Source organism: Capsella rubella, unplaced genomic scaffold (assembly GCF_000375325.1).
Source record: "Capsella rubella cultivar Monte Gargano unplaced genomic scaffold, Caprub1_0 scaffold_1, whole genome shotgun sequence".
Classification (NCBI taxonomy): domain Eukaryota; kingdom Viridiplantae; phylum Streptophyta; class Magnoliopsida; order Brassicales; family Brassicaceae; genus Capsella; species Capsella rubella.
This window is the reverse complement of record NW_006238923.1, coordinates 18,614,787-18,633,775: the sequence shown is the minus strand read 5'-3', so window position 1 is coordinate 18,633,775 and position 18,989 is coordinate 18,614,787. Positions and strand designations below refer to the sequence as shown.

The following is an 18,989-nucleotide window of genomic DNA, read 5'->3' as shown; positions in this document are numbered from 1 at the left end:
GTTGGTGAACTTGTTTTATCTAATTTTATTTTAGTTTTTCTAATAAAGAGAGGTAACCCTGTTTGGTGGTTATATGCATTACCTGCAAATTTAACTAACGTGTTTCGGACTTCTTTGCTTGCCATTTAGAGGTTTCACGTACGGGAAACTCGGAACAATCTCCTAAGGTTTCCACCTTTCACAATGTGTTAATTTGTTAGATTATTTAAGCCTTTTAGGATACTAATAAGAAAGAAAATAAATGTTTGCAGCTGGTTAAATCTAAACATATTATGAAAGGTGTATGTTGTTAGGTGGACGTTCGGATCGGTTTGGGTTGAAAATTTGGCTTCTTTGGTTTTTGGGTTTCAAAAAGGTTATGATGAATAAAACCGAATTAAAAGATCTCTAAAAAGAAGAATAAGAAGGAGTTTTTGTTTAACATATATTATTCTTACGAAACTTTTTCAAAATTTTCCAAGATCTTTCAATTCTAAAAAGCTATGCATGGAATTGTAGATCAATAAAATTTCATCTAGTCTACTAACAAACTATTAATCTTGAACATCAAATATTTGAAATAGATAATTAAATTAGAAAAAAATTCATCTGTATCTTCCAATTTCACATAAAATGTTATATAATGGGCTAATGGCTGTGATTATTTGCATCTAATTATCACGTACGGCTACCACCATATATATATCCTCAAGATGGGGTGCTTCTTTGATTTTTTCAAGTCTTTATACATGGGTGGTGGCTTCATTGGACATACAAATATATAATTACGACTCGTTCTAGTAATTAGTTCCTTTGTTGTTCACTACCGATCGAGATCACCAGAGAAAGCTTTGTGCTTTTGGTTGATCTTATACAGTATATGATTTTCAACCTTCCCTATAATATATTCATTCACATGGAGGTTAGATGGGTTCTTCCTGATCCTACATGGATGAGAAGAACAAAGACTATGGAGGTATGTTGATTAATTTACACTTGATATATAATTATGCATTGTTGAAATTTGCAAGTGACACCAATATTTGATCTCTCGTCAGAGATTAATTAGTCTTATTGATGGGGTTCTTGAATGACTCTTTTCAGGAGAACCTTTCATTAATGGAAAGGCTGTTCCATATGACCCAAAGTATCATATGAGCAGTGGATAAGGAACAATGCTAGAGGTGGTAGAACCTATTTCAGAGTAGCTGGTGCTAGAAAACTAGCTCAGCTGGTAGAAACAAATGCAGCAGCCTTACCCAACAACATAGGGATCAGTACCATGGTTAAGTAGTTGAACTGCCTTGGGTTTTTCATGTATAGGAGCTTTTCAATACGGAACTAAAACTATTGCTGTCAGTGTTCTTTAGTTTGTCACTCTGCTTTGCAACAGAGAGACTGACAGTTAAAGTCTAACTAACGTAGCACTTGATCTATTTCGAACACTTTATTTCAGTATTTAGTGGCACAAGAAGTAAAGAGACAGCTCTAAAAACTAGAATTGAAGAGAGTTAATCAAAATCCATTGAACTCATGGCATAAAGACCAAATCTCAATAAAACATCAGTTCCTCGTTGGTTCTTGGCAGCTTGGATCTGATCAGCAAGTGAGATGTCCCCTCTTGTTCTCTCTTTTCTTATCACTTCCAGGTCCAGTTTCTCCAGTTTAGCTGCAACAGAAACTACCCTATCTGTTCCAATAGCGATTTTACCAAGACTTGTTTTCTTCTTCCGAATCTGGAAAGTCATGTATTTAAACCAAAGAATCATCAAGTCGTTTTCTAGTTTTGTAAGAGACATCAACGGAGTAGTAGTTTTTCTTTTTACCTTTGTTAGTCTCTTCTTCAGTTTAGAACGTGAAGCACTGGTTGGATTCTCCCTCTTCTGTCTTGGCTTTCGAATCTTTCCTTCTCGCCTGTCTTTTTCTTCACGTTCTTTCTTTCTTTCTGCAACTCTCCTCATCTTCTCAGTCCTGGCTTGCGCAGCTTGTTTTGCTATCATCTTGGTTTGTTGCTTTGCTTTTGCTTTCTCTTCAGCTAACTGAAGCTGCTCAGATGAAAACTCTTGTTTAAGTCTTTGGTAACTGTCCCACTCGAGTTCTACTTCACCACTTCCACCTTTTCTTGCAGCTTCTGCAATGTTTTCTGACCATGATGACATGAACTGCTCCTTTAATTGCTTAGATCTTGACCGTTCTGCCCAAACTTTTTTCACTGAAGCTCTTATCTTCTCCTTGGTTTCATCACTGCAAGAGACAAACTTAGCTTATATATGCTTCTAACTTGAATGTGGTGTATCTACACTTCATAAGTTCACAAAGCTACCTGTGCGGTTGTTGATGGTCAGACATCTTCTTGCGAACCTGAAAAATATTGAAGAGAAACAAAAAGCTTTAGACTTATTTCACCTATGCAGTAACGACATGCGAGTTTGGCTTTGTTTCTTTCACATCACATGGTTCTTCTCAGAGTAAACAATAGAAGATTTACACAACAAAATGTCCCTGAATTGTATTGAATCTTACTTGACTTCACCTTGGGGTTTCTCAAAGCTTCGATTGTTCCCTGCTTGATTCGTCTTCGAGTATCTGTTAAGATATTGCATCAAACTCACCACCCAAAGCCTCAAGGAGAATAAAAAAAAAAACTCTTCTTTTTTTTTGTTTTCTCTACCTTCAGTGTGTTTCCTTCCTTTGTTCCATGGCACCTTCCCTTTATTTGCTAATCCAATCTTTCTTCTCCTCTCCTCTTCTTTAATAACCTTCCTATCACTCTCACTATCAGCTTCAGTATCTTTATCCTTAGCTCTCACCTCGAAATGACTTGGAATGACTTCTTTGCTATGAATCTCAAACACATTGCAAAATGATGAACCTACAGATTTCAACTCAAATCGTCTGATGGAATTCAAAGAAGCAAGTGAATTGGATATTCTCGAAAAGATAGGTTCTTTGAGATTCCAATAAATCGCAGTTGGGAACCAACAAGCGCATCGGATTGGAGCACGAATCGATTGAAATGGGTATTTCATCTCCATCGACACACCTCTGCCAAAAATAGTATCTCAACGATTAATCAATGAAACCACAAACCCATCACCAAATTCAAAGTGATTTCGTAGCTTAATTCAAATCATGAGATGAAATGAAAAAGCTTGAGAAAGGAGAAGCACTCACAAATGCTGCGTCATTCCGGCACGGAGATGAAACCGGAGACAAAAATTTTAAAATAAAGTTCTGAAATTTCTCCGGCCAATTATTTTCGTTTTCGCAGACGCTAAAGTACCTTTCCGGCTAGAGCCATTGATGAAGAGGAGAGAGAGAGAGAGCGGGAGTAAACCAAACAGATAAGGAAGATGAAGGATTAAGGAACATTAGTGGGCAATCAATGGGCCTTAACTGATTGGGCCTTAATGAAGCCCAATATTGTCTATAAATGACCATATCTTCCCTCTTCTCTTATTTATCTCGCCGACTTTTATTTTCTCCTCAGATTATTATTTTTTCCTCTTCTTCGTGTACCGCTCTCTCAAACTCGGACTAGGGTTAAGGATTTTAGGCGACCATGGATATGTTGAAGAAACGAAAGCTCGATGATAATGGAATCGGGATGCTAAACGACGGTGTCATCGGCGCTGTTTCGTCTCGATTGATGCCACAAGACGCGAGGAAGATTATCGAGCGGTTCTCTACTGATCAGCTTCTCGATATCCTGCAGGAAGCTATTGTGCGGCATCCAGATGTCCTAGAAATCGTTAGATCAACCGCGGATTCCGATATCTCTCAGAGGAAGCTCTTCATCCGTGGACTCGCGGCGGAGACAACGACGGAAGGTCTTCGTTCGCTTTTCTCCAATTACGGAGATCTTGAAGAAGCTATTGTGATTCTCGATAAGGTTACTGCTAAATCCAAAGGGTATGGTTTCGTTACTTTTAAGCATGTTGATGGGGCTCTGCTTGCTTTGAAAGAGCCGTCTAAGAAGATTGATGGGCGCGTTACGGTTACGCAGCTTGCGGCGGCTGGGAATCAAGGTACCACGAACTCACATGTTTCAGACATATCGATGAGGAAGATTTATGTGGCGAATGTGCCGTTTGATATGCCGGCGGATAGGTTATTGAATCAGTTTTTGGCTTATGGGGATATTGAGGAAGGTCCTTTGGGTTTTGATAAAATCACTGGTAAATCAAGGGGTTTTGCGCTGTTTGTTTACAAGACTGCAGAAGGTGCTCAGGCTGCACTTGCTGAACCTATGAAGGTGGTTGATGGAAAGAATTTGCAGTGTAAATTGGCTATTGACGGTAAGAAAGGAAAGCCACCAGGTCAAGATGGTGGTGCTGGGGTTGGACATGGTCATGGTCATGGTGATGGAATGGGTATGGTTCCTCCTCCTGGACCTTATGGTGTAGCTGGTGGTGGTCACGGTGGACCTGGTGGGCTGGGTGGTTATGGTGGATATTCAGGAGGACAAGCACCGCATCACATGAATTCCACACCGTCTTCAATGGGTGTTGCTGCTGCTGGTGGAGCAGGTGCCTATGGAGGGGCATATGGTGGTCATTACAGTGCATACGGTGGTGCAGGAACTGGGGGTTATGGTGGTCTTGGTGCAGGATCAATGGGCGTTTCTGGTGGTGGTTATGGGCCTGGTTCTGGAAGTGGGGCGTATAGAATGCCACCCAGTTCGATGTCTGGTGGTGGTTATCCAGAGAGTGGGCACTATGGACATTCATCAGCGTCAGCATATCCTGGACAACATCAGCCTGTTGGTTCCTCTCCGGTGCCAAGAGTTCCTCTTGGAGGAATGTACCCCAATGTTCCACCAAATTACTGAGCGGTGAGACGATTCTTCCTTCTATCATTCTTTTGGCTTTACCTTGCTAGTGGCAGCTTTTTTTGTTTTGTTGCATGTGCATGGTCCTTGCATTTTGACATATTCTTCACTTGTTTTTGCAAAGTTGTTTTTGTCTGTTGTTGTGCCTTTAGTGATTTTGTATGCTAGGAATTCCTTTGTTTTTTTTCTTTCTTAATTGTCTGCTTTGGGCTAGTTGCTTGCGTTGGGTGGTTACTTGATGATGCAATGCCTGATTATGTTGTTAGCATGAATTCATGTGTTTACTTTGTTACTCACAGCAGATAACCAGAAAAGTCGCGCCTTGAACCCTTTTCTGGTGAATAGCTGGGTAAACTACAGTTATATTAGTCATTAGTACATTTGATTCTCTTCATCTGCTTTGGCTTTATAGATAAGTTATCTTATGCTGTTACTTTTTCTGGCTTTCTGCAACCATCGTCATCATCATCATTAGCCTTCAGTTCCTCTCATATTTACTTTTAGTTACCTTCAAAAGTATGCTTGGGTGCATAACATTGTCCATTGGTTCCCATACATTGCTGGGGAGTTCTTCTTTTCTGCTTAAAGTATAATTTTTCTTGAGAAGTGACTTGTTTGTCTAATGACCAACTTGAGTTGTGAATGGATGTTTGATTCAGGTTTGTGACAGGGAGAAGATGCTTTTTGTGCTTAATGGTGATTTCCTGATTGCAGCCTCTTTAAAATCTCTGGATTGATGAATGTATTGCTGATTTGATATCTCTCTCTCTCTCTCTCTGCACTTGATCTGAATGTGTCTTGGCGTATGAAATGCCTAGTTGCTCTATGACTGATTATAGACTAGGATATCATCCTGTATTTTTTTTCTTTCATAGGCATAGTCGGCAGATTGGTTTTGTTTGTCAGAGTAGTGAGAGTTTTTAATAATATTGGTGTAATTTTTTACTTTGTACTGGTTAATGCTCCTTTACTTTTGTGTCTTTGCTACAACATAGATACTTGTCTGTGATCTTTGTGGACATTCGTTTTGGTTAAAATCTACCTACAGAATCCTTTACTTGACATAAACAAAAGTGGCACTGGAAGATTTGCTGTGTGGATCATATTGTTGACTGGTTGATTCATAGGTTGAAAGTGCTGAACATGTGCTGTAGCAGCTTGATATACTGAGCAACTTCTATTGCCTTTCATCATTTCAAATCAGACATGGGAAGCCCCATTGTCTATCCATGTCAAATACAGACATGATAAAAGTGTCTTGAAGAGTATGTTTTTTGTTAGCTGATGTTGCCATTGTTTGATTCAGATGATAAACAAATCTATTTGATTCTTTGTGGTATATCAAGGGATAAGAGTTTTTCTATCAAAGATTTTTTTTTTTTTTTTCCTTAAAAAAATGACTTTGTTTGGGTAAATATCCGCTATTGATATTTGACAGTTCTTGCTTTGGTGTCCACAATTTACGAGAAATTGGTATAAAATATTCTCTTGTCCTCTTGGGTCTGAAGACAAAGACTTTGATCTGATCTCACTTCTTGTCCACAAACAGACTAGTCGTGTGTCATTGTTAGTAGAAATCATTTTTCATCACACTAACGTATATGACCACTTGGTCTTTTGTTTTACATTTCATTTGGTCCTTATTGGGAGATTTTCCGGTGCAACCTCGTGGGTGCGGGCTACATAATAACTTTGGGCTGTGTGAGGAGGACGAGGATGACGACTACAACGAAACAAACTCTTTTTAAACATGTAAACCATAGATGTGTATAGGGCTACATTTTTGTACGTTTCATCTATAATATAATCATCTTCTTCAAAAAAAAATGTGTATTGACATAATTGTAATGTAACCAAAATTATTACCGATCAATGTGGTGTTTCTACTGCTACTTTCGTTTTTTCTTTTCTAAAGCTGTGAATGTAGTGATCTCTAATTTGGAGCTTTCTATTCATTTTTACTGGGTTTAAAAGTAATTACACATCTTTGTTTAAGAGGTAATCCTTGTTTTTCATGTATTGAATGGGTTAATTTTCTTGTTTAGTTGAGAGACCCAAAAAAAAATCTGATTAAATTTGAAATAAACAGGTATCCAATACGGTTAAAAGCTACAAAATGGGGAGATATATTTCCTTAGATAAAAATCAAAAAGCTTATAGAGAGAATTAAATTCCAAAAAAAGAGTTGAAAGCATTAAAAGTAAAGAGGTGGTATATATATCATCATCAAGTATCCCTCGAGTGTCTCGCCCAGCTTCGTTCGCACCACATAATCTTAAAAAGAGGCATTTTCGTAGGCTCGACTCAGTAAACCCTAGATTCATCCCCGAAAATGTTCAGATCTATGCTCGTCCGATCTTCTGCCTCCGCGAAGCAGGCGGTTATTCGCCGTAGCTTCTCTTCCGGATCCGTCCCCGAGCGAAAAGTCGCCATCCTTGGTGCCGCCGGTGGTATCGGTCAGCCTCTTGCTCTTCTTATGAAGCTTAATCCCCTTGTCTCTTCTCTCTCCCTCTACGATATCGCTAACACTCCTGGAGTTGCCGCTGATGTCGGTCACATCAACACCAGATCTGAGGTAATCCCTTTTTTTGCAGTCTCTCAGATTCCCTCAGATTTATCATCTTCCCTTTATTAGATTCGTTAATTCTTCACTATACTCTCATTGGATTAATGTCGTTCATGTGAGATTGACTTTTTCTTTTTGATATAGGTTGTTGGATACATGGGCGATGATAACTTGGCCAAAGCTCTCGAAGGAGCTGATCTCGTTATCATTCCAGCTGGTGTACCAAGGAAGCCTGGTATGACCCGTGACGATCTCTTCAACATTAATGCTGGAATTGTCAAGAACCTTTGCACTGCCATCGCCAAGTACTGCCCACATGTAAGCCTACGCTATTACATTGCATTTCAGATTTTATCTTTTCCATTGGATCATTTGCCATAGTATACCAAGAGCATGATCTTACATAGCTCTTAAAATAATTGTTTGGTGTTTAGGTCTAAATTGTTTTAGATAGTGAATTTGCCCTCACTTCCCCAAGATTGTTGACTTTTAGGTTTACAATGTCGCCCTTTTGTTCTGCTAAATTTGGTTTCCATCAAATGACTGACCTCTGGAGCTACTCTTTTGTTGATTCAGGCACTTATTAATATGATCAGCAACCCTGTGAACTCCACTGTTCCTATTGCCGCTGAGATATTTAAGAAGGCTGGTATGTACGATGAAAAGAAATTGTTTGGTGTTACCACTCTTGACGTTGTCAGGGCCAAGACTTTCTATGCTGGAAAGGCAAATGTCCCTGTTGCAGGTTTGTGTAGATGCCTTTTCACCTCTTGTATTCATAAGTTTTGTTTCAAAATGTGTTCATCTCATGAGCTGTGTTCAAGGGTTTTTGTCTTTACACTATAGCACTATACTGTCTTATCCTGAAAAATAGAATGCCAAGCCTGAGGCTTTAATGTGAATACTTCTTTGTGTTTGCAGAAGTTAATGTTCCAGTGATTGGTGGTCATGCTGGGGTTACAATTCTTCCTCTCTTCTCTCAGGTTATCTCTCACTTCCTCTCTACTCAGATTGTGGTTGGGTGTTGGATATTGAATGTCCTCTTTCTGCTACCATGGTTTAGCTCAGTTCGACTCAAGTTTCTCTGTTTGTAAACATGTAGGCCACTCCTCAAGCCAACTTATCTGGTGATGTTCTAACCGCCCTTACTAAGCGTACCCAAGATGGAGGTACAGAAGTCGTGGAGGCAAAGGCAGGAAAAGGGTCAGCTACATTGTCAATGGCGTAAGTATTATACTATTTTTTTCATAATTATTCGCACTTGGTAAAAGTTTCGTGATTCTAACTTAACTTTTGAAAAAATTTCACAGCTATGCTGGAGCCTTATTCGCTGATGCATGCTTGAAAGGACTCAATGGTGTTCCTGATGTTGTTGAATGCTCATACGTGCAATCCACAATCACCGAGCTTCCTTTCTTTGCCTCAAAGGTAATCCTCAAAACTTAGCATTAAACAGACACATCCTACTTTCTCATGACTCCATTGATGAATGTGTTGGTTTGATAATGATTCAGGTGAGGTTGGGGAAGAACGGTGTGGAGGAGGTTCTTGACTTGGGACCACTCTCAGACTTTGAGAAGGAAGGCTTGGAAGCATTGAAGCCAGAACTCAAATCCTCCATCGAAAAGGGAGTCAAGTTTGCCAACCAGTAATTAAAGACCGAGTTGAGTCGATAATTTTTCCAATTTTCCAGCTAGAGTTGCCTCATCTTCCTTCATCGGGTTGTACCAATAAAAATCCATGTTTGTGCGTCCACTAGTGAACCATAAGGCTATTTTGGTTCATCACCAAACACAGAAAAACTTAACATGTCAAGCTATGATATTTTTCTTCCTTTTGGAACCATGTGACTTTCGTTTTTTATGAACAAAGAGAGATCATTGGTGTGGTGTTACCATGGGTGAGCTGTTTATCCTTGTTAGTGTAAACAAGGAAAAGGTAAAGAGTATCCTCCAACAAGATTTTAACTCTCGGGACCAGTCGACCTTTCCAACAACACAAGGTTGACGATGGGCCTTAACTCCAATTCCAGCTTCATGGACTTTGTCAATCTAATGTTGGAAATAAGGCCCAGTCATGGTTGTCTCTTTCTCATCTCAGTTTCAGACCATATCCTCCTCAATAAGTTTCCATCGCAGTTATTGTTGTTGTGACTTTTATTTTCTACAGTTACATAAAAAACGACAAAAACATATCTATCTCTCGACAAAAAGGGTACCAGAAAACTGAACTAAAGCATGCATCGTCCTTTCGCTTTTTACAAATGGCACATGCATTTTCAATTTTTATCATCATCCCTCAACATTCGTACGTCTTTATTTGCTTTTAACTCTAAAATTGCAAAAAATGATTATCAATAGATGATCCACGATGATCGTCCTTTCTATACACCTATTTCATGTAAACTATAATATAACTAAGCCTCGATTTATGATTTTTTAAGATATATATATATATATATATTCCTTTATTCTTTTGTGTACTTCCTTTATGTATACGACCCTATTATAGGAGGACTCATGATGTCAAAATTAAATAATATATATATATAGGAGGACTCATTAACTCTAATAATAATCCGTTTAGTGCAATTTCGTGTTAGTGTGTTCGTTTGGTCACCGCGTGCAGTTGCGGCAAGCCGGCAACAGCAGACGCAACATTTTTATTGTTATTCAAAATTTTAACCGCTGAGCCAACTTATAGCGACCAAACAAACAGATCCAATATCTTCACCTCTCTCTCTCACTTCAAATATCAATTTTAAGACAAAATTAAGAACGGTCACGTTTGAGGAAGCTCACTTCTATCTAACTCTCATCACCAATTAAAAGAAATGAAATTGTTTATTTCTTTGCCCTGAAAATGACAAGTACAAAACTGATAATTTCTGAAATGGAATGGACGAATGATTTTATGGAATTTTCACCATAATTTAATTTATTTTGTTACGAAAAAATGGAAAAACAAAATAAAATTTACAAGTTGAGAAAACATTGTTTTTTGTTTGCTTGTAAGAAAAAAAGAAATAAATTTACAAAAAAAAAAAAAAGGGGAGTGAGATAAGTGGGAATGAGTATGTGAGGGTGACGGGGAGTGTACTTACTGACACACACAACAATCCGATCGAAGACATTATTATTAACTTAAAGGCTATATTCGTAATTCTCTTGTAGAGTCTGTAACACTTGTAGCGTAGTTGCAATCCAAAACAAAAAAAAAAACATTTATTTCTGTCTGAGCAATTGTCATTATTTGATCAAAGATGAATAAACATTATCTCATATTTTCATACAAATTCGTAGGTGTAAATATACGGGTATTATATCAATAGGATATGACTCGGTTTATAATTGAGAGAAGTGGTTAGAAATATCATTTTTAGTTAGGTGACAATATAATATGGCAAAAGATAAAAAGTTATACAATAAGAGTGTTGGAAATGCATTTATAAACCACACCTCATATTTAATGACATTTTGGTATATATATAAACAGCATTGTGAATTCTGAGAACAAATTGTGGATAGGAACATCGACAAAGCTGTTTTATACATTTGTTTCCAAATTGATTCCGTCGAATCATACGGATTTTACAGGTTGTAACACCTCTAAACCCAATACAAATCTGGCTGTGGAAATAAAAGTTGTATGTATTTGTTTACTTGAAAAAGAAAGTAGAAAAAAGACAATCAAAATTTAGTTTATTATACTAATGCCCAATTATTAGTGTCTCCAACTCTCCAACAAAGCTTTATTTAATATTTTCATCAACCAAAATTTTTAAAAATAGTTGTTTATACTTGACCATTATGATGTAACTTAGTATATAGCTAATCATATAATAATCAAATGTCTATTAGGCTATAATAATACCATGTAAAATACGAATTTGACAAAATCTTAACAGTAGACATTTCAAAAAAAAAAGAAAAAGCAGAGAAAAGCGCAGGTGGTGGTGATGAGAGATTACAGAGAAGCTCTTTTTATGACCAGACAAACACTCTCTTCTTCTTCCCCAAACCCCAATGTACAGTAACTTGTCTCTCTCTCTCTCTCTCTCTCTCTCTCTTCCTTTTTTTTTTTAACCGTTACTGTAAATTTTCCCGAGAAAAGCTTCTCTCTTTTTTTTCTTCTTTCCTTGGGTTCTCTCTCGATTAGTCAATTTCCACAACTTCTCTTTCTCTCTTTTTGCTTTGCTTATCTGTTTTGTTTGGTCTCCTTCTTCAATTCTCTCTTTCACAATACACACCAAACCTTTTCTTTTCTTCTTTTAAAGAAGTAATCTTTACACCAAAAGACTGAAAATTCAGTTATGGGTTAGTCTACAAATTCGATTTCTTCTTCTTCTTCTTCTTCTTCATCTCTGAAGTAATTGTTGATTTGGTGGCGAGTTTAGGTTTTGGGAGGATAGAGAGAGAGAAGCATGATGTTGAATTGAATAACAACGAACGACTCTGGATTCCTCGGCGGTTAACGACCGCCGTCGTCGCCGTCGTCATAACCCAACCACCACCATCAACGACCTTGAATTTCAACAGTATGCTTCATCAATGGCAGCGAACCACCATTTAGTAGACTCTCCGTCGCCGCCTCCTCTTCTCGAGATGAGACACAACCAATCAGCGTTTAATACGGCGGCGGAGAACGGTGGTGGTTGCGGCGAGATCGTGGAGGTGCAAGGAGGTCACATTGTTCGGTCAACAGGGAGAAAAGACAGGCACAGCAAAGTCTGTACGGCGAAAGGACCACGTGACCGGCGCGTTAGACTCTCAGCTCCGACGGCGATTCAGTTCTACGATGTTCAGGATAGACTTGGTTTTGATCGGCCGAGCAAAGCCGTTGATTGGCTTATTAAGAAAGCTAAATCCGCCATTGATGATCTCGCTGAGCTTCCTCCTTGGGATCCCGCCGATGCTCTCCGTCAACACGCCGCTGCTGCAAACGCTAAACCCAGAAAAACCAAAACTTTAATTCCTCCGCAGCCGCCACTACCTCCGCCGCACCACGAAGAAACAGAGCATCATCATCAAATCGGAGAAGAAGACAACGAATCGAGTTTTCTTCCGGCGTCGATGGACTCTGATTCGATTGCTGATACCATAAAGTCGTTTTTTCCGGTAGCTTCAACGCAACAGAGCTATCATCAGCAGCCGCCGTCACGAGCTACTACACAAAACCAAGATCTTCTTCGTCTCTCGCTTCAATCTTTCCAAAATGGTCCACCTTTTGCTGATCAAACAGAGCCTGTTCTCTTCTCCGGCCAGAGCAATCCATTAGGGTTTGACTCATCAACGGCGAGCTGGGACCAGAATCACCAGTTACCGGAATTTGGAAAGATACAGAGACTGGTGACGTGGAACAACGGTGGAGCAGCTGATACCGCCGGAGGAGGAGGAGGATTTGTGTTTGCTTCTCCGTCGTCGTTTCAGCCAGTTTACAGCCACCAAAGTCAGCTTTTATCTCAGAGGGGTCCCCTTCAGTCCATTAACACACCTATGATCCGTGCTTGGTTTGATCCTCACCATCATCATCATCATCCTCAGTCCATGACCACTGACGATCTCCACCATCATCATCATCCTTACCATGTTCCTACGGGGATTCACCAATCAGCTATACCAGGCATTGCGTTTGCATCAAGTGGTGAATTCTCCGGTGGTTTTCGCATACCAGCACGGTTTCAGGGGGAACAAGAGGAGCAAGGCGGCGACAACAAACCGTCCTCTGCTTCATCTGATTCTCGCCATTAAAACAGAGTTCCAAAATCACAAAAAAGATCGTGTAACACAAATGGTTTCTTGTCCTATTCCAAGGTTTGAAGTTTTTCCAAAACATCCATCTCTGAAAGTTTTGTTCTTTACATCAAATTGTTAACTAGTATTCTTGTTAATGTTGCAGGGAGCTTCAATTGCGTGGGATAGGGAATGTGTTCTCGTCTTTGTGCGTTTTGGATATCGAATAGGAGAATAGAGAAACAGACCTGATCAACAGTTTCAAGTTTCTCTTCTTCTAAAGTCCAAGCATTTGTTAGTTTGAGTTCATCATCTTGTATCAATATTAAAACTTTCTTGTTTAGCTCTAGCTACATGAGCTCACATCTTGTTTGTTGTATAACTTGTTTTTGTTGTTGTTCTAAATTAATTGTTCGTTTGCTTATGCTCTTGTGTTGGAAACCTTTAACCCCACTTGAAGCTAAAGTCTCAAGCTTTTGCCCTTTATTCCATGTGGATTTATTGCTTTACTCAAGAAATATCTCTGCTTTTTTCCTTGCCAATCCCAAAGAGGAACAGTACTATCTCTATCCATGTACATGATCATGATACATCACATTGTCTGGTTATAGCTTGTTCCATTAGAGAAGTATTGTTTTTCAATTTTATTTTCCAATCAACTTTCTTTTGTTTTCAGGCAAAGAGAATTTGGAACATATCATTTCTCTTGTGTTTGTTTTAGTCTCTTCTTTTTGGCCCCATAGATGATGAGTCCTTTTCAATAGACAGAGTTTGCATGTGTTGCTTCTTTTGGAGTTTAGAATTTAGAAGTTAGAATGATGGGTTTATTTTTAAATTTTTATTTAGTGGATGCTAGTTCTGGAACTTGGTATAAATCAGAAAAATGGTTTTTTATTTGGTGTGCAGCTCTACTAGATTTCAATATTTTATGAAAAAGAGTAAAAGAGAATTTGATGTCTAGTGTCAATGACACATACTTAAACAAGAGTGTAGGAGATCCACCAAACTTGAGTGTGATATAGCCTTTAATTAGCAAAAAAGAATAGGACATTTAGATTAGTACATGAAGACACCCTTGTTGGTCTAAATGAAGGAAGTTCAAAGAAGACTTAATTCATTTTCTTTTAAGATAAGTATGCGATTTCTTGGTATAATTTGTATATATACAGAGATGAATATAATTTGGAGAAGCTTTTACAAAGTAAGCAACACTTTACATGTGATGTGATAAGATGAGATAGGAAGTAGTGGCTATACATCCTTCAAGTACGGTATATTGCACCAAAATTAAAGGAAAAAGGAAGATATATAGAAAGCCTCTGATTCTTTTTATCAAATGTGTGTATACTCAAAACTATATCAATTTCAACTTTTGCAAAAAAAATGTAGTTCTTTTTCCTTCACCTACTGATGAATGAAGATATACAGTATATACATGGAGCTCTTGAAGAATGAATCTGGTTTATGTGAGAGATTAGTGAGGTGTGAACCATCTATTGTATGATTTTGGGATGTGTAATTAAAAAGGGGGGAAGCATGTTGAAGAAGACATGGATGGACATGGGACTCACTCAATAAGAGTAATAATAAAAAGGATAGCAAAGTGTAAGAAAAGGATGTAACCAAAATGGGGAAAAAGGTTGTCACCTTTAGAGAATGGTCCCCTCTCTTCCTCTTGTCAGATCTCTAGGTTTACAGCTGTTTCTTCATTCTATTTCTTCCATACTTAGTTTAAACTTTGTCAAATTGGTGAAAATTTCAAAGAATGAAACAATTGCCAATTCGCTCCAAAAAAAAAGACTTTGGGTTGGGTGCTCCTGTAACTTCAAGGTTAGAGTTTTTAGATCTTTTGGGTTCAATGACATCCGATTGAAAATAATAAAGAAAGCAAATATGGTCCCGGCGGGGCTCGAACCCGCGACCTTCGGCTCATAAGACCAACGCTCTAACCAACTGAGCTACGGGACCTTGACGATATGATAATACCTTTGTACATAATGAATCCAAAAACAATTCATCGTTGATGCACACGACTGAGTTTTTTTTTTGTGCCAACACCCAAATTGGATTTGACTAAGTGACTATGCTGTTATTGAATCGAAAGAGGTGACATCGAAGGCAAGTATCAGATTCATACAGCAGCAGCAAAGTAGCTCGTCATAAGTTGGTTTGATCGTTTCTTTTTTTTCCGAAAAAAATTAACAAAGTTTAACCTCTAAATATAATGACTGAGTACAAGAAACTTATTCTTGGTTCAATACCAGAGAGGTTCAGAACATCCATTAGTAAAACTGTGAGGGAGGGAGTAAAAAAGGGGACAGTGATGAAGTTGTAGAAGAAGCATACATACAGAATAAACATGAAATATAATATTAGCTTATATAAGACTTGTGTTTTCAATTCAATACATAAAACACTGACAAATCTCAGGATTTACCGTTAAGTTTTTACACTCTTAAATCCATAAACATAAAGAGAAGAAAAGAAACCACGCTAGAAGAATCTCACTCATGTGAACAAACTCTTTGAACAGAGTGTCATCTCTACGACCAGCCAAACCAGTAATCAAGAATATAAACCAGACCCAATGAGAATGGGTAAAGCAAGTAAGCTATGAAACATGTCCAAAGAGGATAAGTTGTGCGGAAACTCGCAAAACTTCCCATCACGAGACATACTATGAGAATCACTAACACTTCTGATGAGAAGTTCCATGTTAGTCCTCGAAGGTAGACGATTGCTAAGAACACCGAGAGACACAGAATGTTGTTCATTGTCACTCCACCACATAGCTGCAAGCAAACAAAAAAACATTAAAAAACAGGTATTTAGTTTAGGTAGGATAGCTAGGCAGAAAGATATAAGATGTATGGTTACAGACCTCGGAGAAAGTTAATGAGGCAGTTCTGATCTTTTTGCGGGAAGCGAAGATGATGGCAGACACGGCTTCACTTGAATTGGTTGCTAAAGGCAAAGCGATGAAGGAAATGAAGAAAGATGGGATCCCTGTGGCTGCAGAGAAGTTGTTAACAGTGTCGACTAAAGGATCTGCAAATGCAGCTGCAATGGCAGCTCCCAAGAGTAGCAGCAGAGCTGCTTTAATCGTGATCCATTTTGGGTCTGCAACCTCACCCCCTTCCTCTTCGTTCTCACCATTTTCATTATCTCCCAACAGAGTATGCTCTCTCTTTGTTTGCTGCAAAAAACGAGGTTATTTGCCATATAATTAATTTAGAGACATTTTGTGACCAAGTGTGTTCAGAGAGGATTTCAACAGTTTCTATACCACATGGAAATGGTCGAGGAATTTCATCGTTCGAGGACCAGCATCAGGACCAGCTGGGCCAGCAGTTCCCATTGCCTGGAGGAGCCAATGTTTAATGCCACGTACAAACTCGTCTTGATCAACTTGCTCATCGAGAGTCTTATCAAAATCTTGGAGAACTTTTCCCACAGCATCGTCCTTGTCAAAATCAATCTCCTCAAAGCTGATCCCAATAATAAGCGCCTTTAGTTCAGCCGCTGATAAGTGCCCGTCCTTGTTAGCATCAATAGTCTCAAACAACCTAATATTATAAACAGATAAACAAGAGCACAAGGTGAAAATGAGTAAAGTCAAAAGTGTCTAGAAAATTGTTGATTTCTCCATGTAAGGAAACAATGACTTACCTTCGAATGACATGTTCATCAGGCTGACCTTCATCATCAAGAAGCCTTCCCAAAGCATGTTGTTTCAAGTGCTTTAGGATTCCTGATATAACATGCTTGTGCTTTGCGAAAGCAAGCCGTCTCCTTTGGATCCATGGTTGGAAGACCTAGATATCATCATACCAGGAATAATTATCACACAAACACAATGTATAAATCCATCAGTCCAATGGATACTTTCTTAGAGCTTCTGTCCAGAAAATTTGATGTTACCTGATATACACAGTAAGAGATTAACATAAGAACCGATATAACTAGAGCAACCAACACAGACAAGTGTCTTCCAGATGTTGAGCCCAACATCTGCGGAAGCTGGACAATGACAAATGGAATGACGGATATAGCCATTATTCTTGCAGCATAGCTGGTCCAAACATCAACAGTTACACCAGAATCTACAAACAGAGTAAAAGAGCAATAAGTAAAGCAAAAGTACTAATTTTCATTTTCACTTTCTGTGAGTTTATCAAAGACTGAAGAAACATTGAAACTAAAAAACATTTCCTTGTTACCTTTAAGACTGAAGCGTTTGGTGTCTTGGTTGTTTACAGCAATTGTATCTCGAAGGTCACACTTGCCAACCACAGTGCAAGTTCCCCAGATAACAGTGAGAAGCATAACGGTGGAGCCAGCGAGCAAACCCATACCCACAGAGACTTGGCTTTGAGCAGTTGCCGCGTCTCCAGAAAGTCCAGACACTGTGAAAGCCAACAGACATTGTTATCTAACTTATAACCAAAGAAACTCAGTCGCTGATACAAATCCAGAGAAACACCAACAAATAAATAAAGACCCATCAAGAAGAAAAAGCAAAGATAATAACTTCACACCAAAAAAAAAAAAAAAAAAAAGATTTTTGATTAAAAAGCACAAGGTGACAAGTTCTAAATTTCATCGGTTGCCATCATTGGATCCTCCTCGTTTCACTATTTTGATCCTCAGAACCTAACAAATGTTCACTTTTGTTTTTCTTCGTTCTCTACCTAACTCACTCGAATTTCAATTAGAGCAAAAAAAAAAAAATTCACCTTTTCTCACCCAAATAAATTTCAATTCCCAATCTCATTTTCTCGCAAAACTCGCACACAAGCATGACACTGTATAGATCGAAGGATATGAAACCTCTACGATCTAAAATTCGAAATTTTCAAATTATTCAAAAAGAGTTCAAGAAAAAAACATTAGAGACATACCCATAATAAGCATAGCGTCAGGGAGGGCGCCGAGCATGGGAAGGAACAAACCACCGACAATTCCAGGGCCAAGGATCTCAAGAAGAAGCTCACTTCCGGCAGAGAGATAAGTGGCAGCAGTGAACATGAGAAACCCATAAACCAAAATCAGAAACACGTTCCCGAGCGCCGTCTTAGTACACGGCATAAACCCGTAGGTCTGTTCACAAGCTTCCTCTTTCTCCTCTTCCGCGGAAACAACCGTCTTGATAACGGATCCGGAACCGGCGAGATTTCGACCGCCGTCGATTCCATCGGAGATAAGACCGGCGGAAGAGGGACGAACGGCGACGAATCTAGCGTAAGCAGATGTAGTGAAGAAGAGAAGGAAGAGGAGAGAGATGAGAGATCTGAACCTCATGATTGATTCCGAAAGAAGAAAACAACAAAAAAAAGGTAAATGAGCAACACAAATCAAAGGAGGACGTTCATGGGAGAGAGAGAGAGAGAGAGAGAGAGAGATCAATCAGTGGAGCTTTGTGGATGAGTATGTATATACGAATATATAGTTGGGATAAATAAATAAATAAAAAGAGATGAGACTAAAGTTGTGTGTATGTGTGTAAGTCGTGTGGGGCAGTTTTTTTGGGGGAAGATGGCGATTTGATTTACTCACCGGTGAAGATGAAAAGCTTGAGGAAGGAAGATGAAGAAATCAGTGTCTAATTACTATCTTAACCCTGTTAATTTGGGTATTTTAATAATTTACCAAAATCGCTTGATTTTCTTCTATTTTATATACGTTGGACTATAAAGGAAATATATATATACAAATATGTTTAGTTTAATTTACTAAATAATATAAATTTTGTCCACCTTAAAGAGATGACAAAGTAGTTGTTAGTGTAAGTTTTATTAATTTAAATTTTAATCATATAATATTTGTCCACCTCAAAAAGATGATGACTATGTAATTTATTTAAGAAAAAATAAAATTCTTC

The 18,989-nt window shown here is 38.5% G+C and overlaps 5 protein-coding genes and 1 non-coding gene across 6 annotated transcripts; 3 read left to right on the top strand and 3 right to left on the bottom strand.

Moving 5' to 3' along the window:
• Positions 1 to 1,390: 1,390 nt before the first annotated feature.
• Positions 1,391 to 3,302, bottom strand: LOC17898153 (inner centromere protein). Its single transcript, XM_006305046.2, has 6 exons — positions 3,154 to 3,302; positions 2,651 to 3,024; positions 2,513 to 2,565; positions 2,303 to 2,340; positions 1,806 to 2,223; positions 1,391 to 1,715 (listed from the first exon to the last, which is right to left on the bottom strand). The coding sequence occupies exons 1-6, from the start codon at positions 3,165 to 3,167 to the stop codon at positions 1,491 to 1,493; spliced, it is 1,122 nt and encodes a 373-aa protein (XP_006305108.1). The 5' UTR covers positions 3,168 to 3,302; the 3' UTR covers positions 1,391 to 1,490.
• A 146-nt stretch (positions 3,303 to 3,448) lies between these two features.
• On the top strand, positions 3,449 to 6,702 carry LOC17897597 (UBP1-associated protein 2C). Its single transcript, XM_006307554.2, has 2 exons — positions 3,449 to 4,813; positions 5,470 to 6,702. The coding sequence occupies exon 1, from the start codon at positions 3,542 to 3,544 to the stop codon at positions 4,808 to 4,810; it is 1,269 nt and encodes a 422-aa protein (XP_006307616.1). The 5' UTR covers positions 3,449 to 3,541; the 3' UTR covers positions 4,811 to 4,813; positions 5,470 to 6,702.
• Positions 6,703 to 7,044: 342 nt separating this feature from the next.
• LOC17900923 (malate dehydrogenase 1, mitochondrial) lies at positions 7,045 to 9,273 on the top strand. Its single transcript, XM_006305208.2, has 7 exons — positions 7,045 to 7,385; positions 7,521 to 7,694; positions 7,953 to 8,121; positions 8,298 to 8,359; positions 8,479 to 8,600; positions 8,687 to 8,804; positions 8,891 to 9,273. Exons 1-7 carry the CDS (start codon positions 7,143 to 7,145, stop codon positions 9,026 to 9,028), a joined length of 1,026 nt encoding a protein of 341 aa, XP_006305270.1. The 5' UTR covers positions 7,045 to 7,142; the 3' UTR covers positions 9,029 to 9,273.
• A 2,167-nt stretch (positions 9,274 to 11,440) lies between these two features.
• LOC17898478 (transcription factor TCP3) lies at positions 11,441 to 13,594 on the top strand. Its single transcript, XM_006304922.2, has 2 exons — positions 11,441 to 13,189; positions 13,275 to 13,594. Exon 1 carries the CDS (start codon positions 11,927 to 11,929, stop codon positions 13,124 to 13,126), a length of 1,200 nt encoding a protein of 399 aa, XP_006304984.1. The 5' UTR covers positions 11,441 to 11,926; the 3' UTR covers positions 13,127 to 13,189; positions 13,275 to 13,594.
• Positions 13,595 to 15,002: 1,408 nt separating this feature from the next.
• On the bottom strand, positions 15,003 to 15,076 carry TRNAI-UAU. The gene has a single exon. It is a non-coding gene; the product is annotated as a tRNA-Ile (tRNA).
• Positions 15,077 to 15,455: 379 nt separating this feature from the next.
• On the bottom strand, positions 15,456 to 18,623 carry LOC17896825 (sodium/calcium exchanger NCL). The gene is made up of 7 exons (XM_006307024.2): positions 18,010 to 18,623; positions 17,329 to 17,514; positions 17,030 to 17,211; positions 16,778 to 16,923; positions 16,395 to 16,674; positions 15,990 to 16,304; positions 15,456 to 15,900 (listed from the first exon to the last, which is right to left on the bottom strand). The coding sequence occupies exons 1-7, from the start codon at positions 18,407 to 18,409 to the stop codon at positions 15,652 to 15,654; spliced, it is 1,758 nt and encodes a 585-aa protein (XP_006307086.1). The 5' UTR covers positions 18,410 to 18,623; the 3' UTR covers positions 15,456 to 15,651.
• Between the last annotated feature and the right edge of the window lie 366 nt (positions 18,624 to 18,989).